Here is a 10,183-nt window from a genome sequence, read left to right as displayed (position 1 = left end):
CCATTGGAATGAGGCCTTATGCGACTTCTGGCGCGGAAAGAATTAAGGCAAGGAACCCATTGGAATAAATATAACTACATGTACATAACAATAATGTTTTTGAAGTTTGATGTTAACTTGTAAAATTAAACACATATACAAAAAACATCAACTGTCAAACAACGACCAATTTTCTAAAAGTCGTGTTGCATTACAAATATTTGTTTTTTTCGAAATTGGACAAGCTGTATTATTGTTTTTTGATACTGATGTGTATATGTGTATAATATGTGTATATGTCTGTATGTGATTTTGTTTTTGGTCAACAGAATTTGAATTGTAAAAATGTGTTGCTAATCTTTTTATTTAAGTGATCTGTGTCGTTGGTGTGCAGATCTTTTTTTTAAATTCAACCAAACTATACTTGAGATGACCCCCAGTTTTTGGTAGGGTTTGCATTTGTGTTGCTTAATCTTTAGTTTTTCTATGGTGTGCTCTGTGTCTGTTTTTATTTTTATTTTTCAGCCATGGCGTTGTCATTTTATTTCCAATCAATGAGTTTGTCTGTCCCTTTGGTATATTTCGCCCCTGTTTTTGAACACAGTTTTTCATGTGTTATTTTGTTGATTACTAGTAATTGTAAGTATACGTTTTGACGTTAGTAAATGAGAAAATTATCCACCAATACTTACTCATAAATAACATTATATCGTTTGTAGAAAGTGCTGTCAGGACATAATAGCCAATCGCAGAGAGAGAACCAACAATAACCATGGCGTCTGTTGACATACATTTGTAAAGAGGCAATGCCAATGATACGCCCACAATTGTTTGAGCGACACTTCTTACTCCTCCAAACAATCCAATAAGTACAGAACTCCAACAGAAGGGAGAATTCATAACATAAAGTGATTGCACATTTATCCTGCCAATATTAGGAAGCGCTTGAAATGAAAATACAATTGCAAGGAGGATGTACTTGTATCTCGTTGGACTCTTTTTGAAATAGAATGAAACTGCACTTTTTAGATATTCGAATTGTGTCGTAGATGTTATTTTATTTGTTGATCTTTTGCTCTCCGGTAGTAAACTAATCAGAACACAGAGTAAAACTCCTACTCCAACCATAAGTACAGATCCGTATAGAAATCCTAAAAACTTGATAATATACCCAGATGTGAATACTCCTAATGCAATACCAACGCCAAGAGTCACGTCAACAAAAACTACACCAAACATCCTACTTTTCCCATAGTTTGTTAAATCTGCAGTAAAAGAATACGCTGATGCTAAAAGGCTTATCCACATTCCACACACACCATCAACGAAAAAAGCAATCACAAAGGTATATATGTTCCACTCAAGTTTTATACCTATGGCAAAAAAGGCAGATTTGAAAATTAAACCAAAAGTAGGAATAAATAATGCCGCTCTGCGTCCAATCACATCACTCCATGATCCAACCATCAAAGACATTAAAAGAACCGGAACACTTTGAGCTAGATGACAGTAGGCATTCCAATTTGCAGTTATGGATTGAATTTTCTGTTGCTGCTTGAACAAGGGTGACGACGTGTTTGCCTCACATAATGACTGACGCGACGCTGATACAACACTGCTTATATTGTATTCCTTTTGAACTGCATAATAAGCAAATTGTGTTTCAGCCGTACTGACAACAACATTCCCAAAGGTCATTAGTATAATGATAACTGGCATAAGCAAATGGCGAATTTTTAGTTTCGGTACTGGTTCTTCATCCAGTTTTGTTTCATCTTCCTTTTCTTTAGACATTTTTTCTCTGAAATATGTTTTTATATGATAGCAAGATAATGAATTTTCTTTAACTATCATACAAACTACTGGCTTATTTAATTTTTTCCTGTCTGTAGTTAAACATGAAATGAGCCGTTTTAATTTTAACTCAAAGATGCTAGAACTAACAATGAATAAGAAACCGTACATTTGAATGAAATACCTAAGAAATGGAGTACCGGATCTGTACTCATTTCAAAGAAACTGATTTTTCGTGTATTCTTTGGTGTTATCAAGTCGTGCTGTTTCTGATTATATGTCATATGCATGTATTTTCTTGATAGGAAAAGTAGAAGTGTATATGAAATAAACAATCTCTATTGTCGAATACTGTATATACATGGATCACTCCAGCTGTTTGTTTTGGTTTTCACTGTTTCCGGGTTTCTGTTTCATCGGGCTTTAAACGTACCTCTCTTTTTATTGAAAATAACTTATATCTTCATTGTTTTGTTGTCAATACTTATCTGTTTATTCTATAAGTTGTCCTGAGTAAATACAAATTGTGGAAAAACAAAAACAGACAAACAAATTGAGATCAACAAAAAAAACTTTTGGGAGTTGTCCTTAACTTTTGACATCACATTTCTTCTGAAGGGTTTTTACTAAATTTTGATGATCAATCCACTTTTTTCTTTTCATTTTGACCATGGGGTAAAATTGAGAACGTCTGGGAAATGTGTCAAAGAGACATCAACCCGACCATATAAAAGACAACAGTAGAAGGTCACCAACAGGTCTTCAATGAAGCGAGAAATTCCCGCACACGCAGGCGTCCTTCAGCTGTCCCCTAAACAAATATATACTAGTTCAGTGATAATGAACGCCATACTATTTCCAAATTGTTCACCATGAACTAAAATTAAAAAATACAAGACTAACAAAGGCCAGAGGCTCCTGACTTGAGACAGGCGCAAAAATGCGGCAGGGTTAAACATGTTTATGAGATCTCAACCCTCCCCCTATACCTCTAGCCAATGTAGAAAAGTAAATGCATAACAATACGCACATTTAAAATTCAATTCAAGAGTAGTCCGAGTCTGATGTCAGAAGATGTAACCAAAGAAAATAAACAAAATGACAATAATACATAAATAACAACAGACTACTACTAGCAGTTAACTGACATGCCAGCTCCAGACTTCAGTTAAACTGATTGAAAGATTATGGTTTCATCATATGAATATCAGGCACAATTCTACCTGTTAGGGGTTTAGTATCGCATACCATCATAACATATATGAGAAGAACATAACCCGTGTCATGCCATCAACGTTTTGAATAAATGTGTTTAGTTCCGATGCAAAGATTGTATATTCATATTAACAAATGATACAATGTCTTGGTATTACTCTCCGTAGTTATGATTTCTGGACTATTTCTACGTAATTTTGATTATTTATTTATGCAGCGAATTAATTCCGATAGGAAAAATTCTGAACAGAGGAAGTGCATGGTCACATATTCGCAAATACTGCAATATGTTCATACAAATAAACAAAATTCAACTTGTCGTTTTTTGCTTTAAAACTAATTTGGTTTGCGATCAATATTTTGAACATAAATCAGGCCATCGATTTCTTCATTTGAATGTTTTACATTTGCCGTTTCATGCCTCATATTACTGACTATTCTGTTAATGGCTTTGTTCATTTTATAAGCCATACGGCGATATATTATAGTTACAGTCCTTGGATGGTGTAAACTTCCCACTAACACCATACACCATTACACCATACACCATACACTATTACACCATACACCATGTACCATTACACCATACACGTTACACCTTTGCACCATACACCTTACACCATACACCATACACCATTCCCCATTCTATCTACACGATCCGAAATTACCCATAATGCAATTAAATTTCAACGACTACAAAATTATTTATTTGATTTAAAAAACGAATTTTGATCACAATATTGTAAACTAATATATAAAATTAAAACTTCCGTGATCATGGTCATATAAACAATACAGATCAATACATATACATGTATTTGTAAATAAAGTACGCATTAAACTTTGCTTGTTCTATATATTAAGCCGCGATCTGCCTTTCTGTCACTGAGAGGCTGTGGCCTCCGTCAATAAATAACGATATAAGTTTCATTGCTTTTATTACTAAGTTTTTCGGTTTTAATATGTAGCGTAAATTTAAAAAACTTGGTTTTCAGATAAAAACGACAAACAATGCAAGAAACGAATAGTACTTAGATCATATAAACTATTCATATATAATCATGAAAGCGATATTGGTGTACAGACTATAACCGGTCAAGGTGAACTTTGAAAATCGAGTGTAATCCGTTTTGCGAGTTAACGATCCCGTCGTGCAATAACTAATCATGCTTATGGTCAGCGTAATATAAATAACAATTATTTCATCTGCACCAATCAACATTACAATCATACATATCCTTGTATATTCAAATAGTTGAATCATCCACAAATTAGCTTTCACATCTCATCTTCACTAAATACTAAAACGAACGAATCTAAAAATCTACCGGTAATTTTTTACAATTTTTTTTTGGTTCCCTCCCTTAAAATGTCGAGATTGAAAACGCATGTTTTTTTACCTTCACAGTACGATATGACGTGCTAGTTTAAAATGAAACTGGATTCCCCCCCCCCCCCTCAAATTTTGAAAAAAACAATCTTTTTTTTTTAAAGTTATACTCCTTATACGTTCAACGTTTTCGTTTGATGTAAATAAAATGTATGTATCTTTCACTCAGTTTGAACATTGGTCAGCAGAAATTCAAGGTTGGTCAGGTTTGACTCGGTGTTCACGTTTCTCGGACCAACATATTTTTGCCAAATAATCCTTGATCACAACCCTGTTGGACCTCCTACGGCATCCATTGGTTATTAAAAAGATTAAATAAAAGAACCGCTAATAAAAGAACATATGAACCTATCAAATGCACCGTTAATGAAATAAAAATATTGCCAGTGGACCACTCCAACTTTTTTGGCGCTAACAATTTTCAACCCTCGAATTAAGCTTTTCAATCTAACTGAAATTAAAAACTTGCTTTCTAACCGATCTTTTCATGTACCGAACAGGCAACACTCGTTTTTTTATAAGAAAAGTCTCGGCTTCTCCGTGTCATAAACTTGTGAAAGATATAGCCGAAATTTCGGTATTGAAGTGAATCTACATCTCACAAACAGGATGTTTAAATAACGATTTTGAGTGATCACCTACCAAAGAATAAGATGATAATGGTAGAAAGAACTATGGGCGTCATGTGGCAAATATTACATGCATATCGGACCACGAGTTGACAATCTGTATGAACAGATTTCCAATACAACCATATTGAGAAGGAATGTTTACATGCTATACTCTCGTACTAAAGTATGAAGGGGTTCTTGTGTCGTTCACCTTAGACACATAAAACGATATTAAAAAAAAAAAAGACGGAACCAATTTAATGTCATTTTTCTATATTTTTAATATAACTATAAGTCTTTTATATGGCAAGAGTACCACTATTTAGCGGACAAGCATGCAGTTTATTCTTTTTTCTGTTATTGAATACCAAGAAAGAAAATAAATCCCGAACTTAATTTGAAACTTTCATACCCAATAGTTTTCCAGCAAAATATTCACATCCCTTGGGGATCAATAGTGTACGTCCAGTGGCATATATATAACATGCATGTCGGCATTAAGTACTTTCACATTATTATACATTATACCCAACAATTGTGATGATGAATTTCTTCCTTTGTTCGAGAACAATCTTATTGAAATAGAAATCTGTGATTTTACTATGTACATAACTTCAATGAACCAAAGCCAAGTTAAATATTAGACCGTTGGTTTTCCCGTTTGAATGGTTTTACACTAGTAATTATAGGGCCCTTTATAGCTTGTTGTTCGGTAGCCAAGGCTCCGTGTTGAAGGCCGTAAATTGACCTATAATTGTTTAATTTTAAAAATTGTTATTTGGATGGAGCGTTGTTTCATTGGCACTCACACCACATCTTCCTATATATATTTAATTCAAAATGGTTTTCTTTTTCTTCTTTTTGGTATACAATAGTCCATCGACATCCCATGATAACATACTGTTGTCATGCAAGGACTAGTCTATTTACAAACTGTGACTTCAGTAAACCAGAATTAAACAAAATGTATGTTTTTTTTTATGTTCAATGAAAAAATGCCGGTATATAATTCTAAATTGCAACTATCTATAGTTCCGTAACTTTATATGCAGGCGTATAAACGAATGGTCGACAAGTGCGTATATTTTTGTTAAATTAATATTTCATTTATGTTTCAAACTGTCCTTCACTTTTGACAACGAGACGAGTACTTACATTTTCCCAAATTTACGCTTTGAAAAAATGTGTAAACAAATTTTTATTTTATCAAATCTTTTTTTTATAAGTATTTTGATTTTTATAAATCATATTCTTTACACCAGAAATGTTATTTATAAACAAGCGTTAGAGTTTTAGTAATATTGACTAGTATATATCACTATCGGACACGCAAGACAGAGATGTATATTATACACCCGACAGGAAATCGCTTGAATACCTGGACGTGTCACCTCACAATACCTTTGGGAGTAATACCTTTAGCCATGCAGGTGATCAGACACCGGAAGGTCCGAATTTATTAAAATAAGTTTATTACTTAAAAGAATTATGAACAAATTAGATTTTCGAAAACAATTTTCACGGAACACTTATTTATGATCATTTATGACTTTGAACTATGACTTTTTAACCAATTCCCATATAAACAGTTGAAAACGACAAACAGACCTTGGTTACTTAAAAAAAAAGATCCGTATCAAATTAGTAAAACCGTGCAATTGACAAGATATCCACTCGCAATTACGACTACATTTATTTTAGGTTACTGTCGTTTTGGTCTTATGTGATTCATAGACATATCGTGGCAAATGAACAAGATATAGAGCACATCGATTTTCCAGCCGGGTGCGTCTCAATACTCGGCTGCTAAGGAGTCCAAGTCTCTGTCTTAAAAGTTCACAAACGTTTTCTTGCAATAAATACTAAGAAGCACGTTTCAGTTGAACTATTTTTGTACGCCGGGTTTCATTCTATCTACATAGGCAAAGTTGACTTTAGATATTTTACCAAATGATACGAAACATTTAAATGTGTCACAAGTATTATTCCACAAGAGACTGGCCAAAATGACACAGACATTAACAACTGTAGGTCATCGTACGGCCTTCAACAATGAGCAAAGCCCATACCGCATAGTCAGCCATAAAATGTCCTGATATGACAATGTAAAACAATTCAAACGAGAAAACTCACGGCCTTATTTGTATAAAAAAAATGAACAAAAAACAAATATGTAACACATAAACAAACGACAACCACTGAATTACAGGCTCCTGACTGAGAACAGGCACATCCAAATAATGTGGCGGGGTTAAACATGTTAGCGGGATCCCAACCCTCCCATATTTTTTTAAATGATATTTCGTCCTGAATATGCATGAAATGTTTGCCACTGGACGTTAGACAATGAACAATCAATCGATTACATTTTGCACTATAATATGACAAACAATTTATAAGTTAACTTTCTGAATTCGTTTTTGTGCAGAAATAAATTCCATAGAATAGATTAAGTATGTAAATATATGCAAAGAGTATCTTGTGGTCTTGTGGTATAGTTGATATTATCAAATTGTGGTTCCATTGTTATCAATTTACTGTTCGTCGCCTCCCGACTTGGATTGAGACCAATCATTTGGCTGTTGTCTGCTCTTTAGTTGTTTTGTTGTCTCTTTTACACATTAACCGTTTCCATTCTCAATTGTGTGTTTTCGGCTTATAAGTTTGAAATTCCCATTGCACATTATATGTTGCCTCCCTTATTGTGCAGCAGCAAATATTCCAGAAGTACGTACTAATGAATACTTAGCCTTAGGATCTTGTATCATGACTAAAAAATTAATAAAAGAAATGAATTCTTTTTTTCAGACAGGATAATATGCTCATCTCGGGGCCTTTAATAGCTGACTTACTTTGGTCTCTTGTTGAGAGTGGTCTCATTAGCAATCATAATACTTTAGTACCACATATCCTTTTAACGGGCGCACTATGTTTGTACGCATTTGGGAATTAAAATGTTTTACTTTACACTCAGCTTTTGATTACATTTGCGAGCATTTATTTAACAGGTTTATTCCAATCAATCTAGATTGCCACCATGTTCTCTTTTATTAAAATAAGTGTCTCGCAACAAAATTTCAGTGATTTGATAGCTCAAGCTGACTTGTATAATAAAATTATTTCAATCCATCAACCAAAACTGAACATATTAACATTTTATTATGTAAACCTATATATATAAGCAATATTTTGATGTCAGTATGCATTGCAATATACAAATAGCAGCAACATTGTAACACAATGTCAACACAAATTTATTCCAATCATTTAAATTGCCAGCATATCCTCTTTTTATTCAAAATAGTGTCATGCAACAAAATTTCAGTGACATGATACCTCAAGCTGTCTCATATAATAAAATTATTTTAACGCGTCAACAAAATTTCAGTGATTTGATACCTCAACAATGCTCAAGCTGACTCCATATAATAAAATTATTTTAACACGTCAACAAAATTTCAGTTATTTGATACCTTCAGCTGACTCATATAATAAAATTATTTAAACACGTCAACCAAATTTCAGTGATTTGATACCTCAACAATGCTCAAGCTGACTCCATATAACAAAATTATTTTAACGCATCAACAAAATTTCAGTGATTGGACACCTCAAGCTGACTCATATAATAAAATCATTTTAATGCGTCAACAACATTTCAGTGATTTGATCCATCAAGCCGACTCATATAATAAAATTATTTTAACGCGTCAACAAAATTTCAGTAATTTGATACCCGAAAAATGACTCATTTAATCATGATAATAAAATTATTTTAACGTTTCAACCAAATTTCAGTGATTTGATACCTTAAGCTGACTCATATAATAAAATTATTTTACCGCTTCAACAAAATTTCAGTGATATGATACCTCAAGCTGACTCATATAATAAAATTATTTTAATGTGTCAACAAAATTTCAGTGATTTGATACCTCAAGCTGACTCTTATAATAAAATTATTTTAACGTGTCAACAAATTTCAGTGATTTGATACCTCAAGCTGACTCGTATAGCATGTATAGTAAAATTATTTTAAGGCGTCAACAAAATATCAGCAATTTCATACCTTAAGCTGACTCATATAATGAAATTATTTTAAGGCGTCAAAAATTTTTCAGTGATTTGATACTTCAAGCTGACTCATATAATAAAATTATTTTAATGCGTCAACCAAACTGACCATATTTGCACTTTTTTGTAAATCAACATAGCAGCACAGTAAATCAGCAATATTTTGATGTCAGAATGAATTGCATTATATAAATTTTGTAGATTGTTGGCATGTCTTATTTTTATTCAAAATATTGTCTCGCAACAAAATTTCAGTGATTTGAAACCTCAGGCTGACCATTCTGACTAATATAATAAAATTATTTGAACATGTCAACCAAAATTGACCATATAAGCACTTAATCATGTCTATTATGTAAATCTATATAGCAGCATAGCAAATCAGCAATATTGTGATTCTTTTCTATCTTAGAAGTAATATAAAACTGTCACTGAAGTCAGTATCTGTATCTGTATTTCCCACTTCTGAATTTGGACAGGTATGTCATGTATGTCACTGATTCATTTTGGCTATTGTGTGATTGGTTGTTCTGCGCATAAATAAGTCGTGCTTGCTGGGGTGTGCTCATTAAAACCCAGTGGTTCAGGATGTTTTGTAAGATACACCTTATAGCTAATCCTGGCTGAGTCAGCTGCTTGAACTTTTGATGCATATATATATAACAATCATTTTTCCATGGTGGCATCAGATATTTTGTTTTATGACGTCAAAATCTTACGAGAACCTGTGTGATATCTATTAATGGCAGACAAATAGCTATAAGGTTTATAAAACTAATCCAGTAGTACTGTACATCACCAAACGATGTGACTCACATGAGAGAATTCCTTTGTACTAACTACTTTCATGACTTTATAATGAAAATTATGAGAAGTTCTCTGCTTGGAAAACGTAGTATGTCGGTTGGTTGATTTTGTTGGTAGCTAAATTTCAAGTGGCAAATATTTCACTCCTGTTCGCATATTAAAGTATTTTTTCGAACGTTCACAAATTGACACAATACCATTTATAATCCATAAACACAAATCTAGTACAATTGACGAGATTGTTCATAATTATACAACACCTTATGTGCAATACATGTAAAACTGTACAGTGTGCAATTTTCTTTTGAACATT

At 33.0% G+C, this 10,183-nt stretch overlaps 1 protein-coding gene across 1 annotated transcript; it reads right to left on the bottom strand.

The window, feature by feature from the left end:
* Positions 1-609: 609 nt before the first annotated feature.
* LOC134697747 (lysosomal proton-coupled steroid conjugate and bile acid symporter SLC46A3-like) lies at positions 610-1,773 on the bottom strand. Its single transcript, XM_063560033.1, has one exon. It carries the CDS (start codon positions 1,771-1,773, stop codon positions 610-612), a length of 1,164 nt encoding a protein of 387 aa, XP_063416103.1.
* Positions 1,774-10,183: the final 8,410 nt, after the last annotated feature.

Source organism: Mytilus trossulus, chromosome 14 (assembly GCF_036588685.1).
Source record: "Mytilus trossulus isolate FHL-02 chromosome 14, PNRI_Mtr1.1.1.hap1, whole genome shotgun sequence".
Taxonomy (NCBI): Eukaryota; Metazoa; Mollusca; class Bivalvia; order Mytilida; family Mytilidae; genus Mytilus; species Mytilus trossulus.
Note: the sequence above shows the minus strand (reverse complement) of the source record. Positions and strands in the feature narration are given on the sequence as shown.

Coding starts and splice junctions, on each gene's coding strand:
- LOC134697747 (XM_063560033.1), bottom strand. CDS start 1,773: ATGTCTAAAGAAAAGGAAGATGAAACAAAACTGGATGAAGAACCAGTA.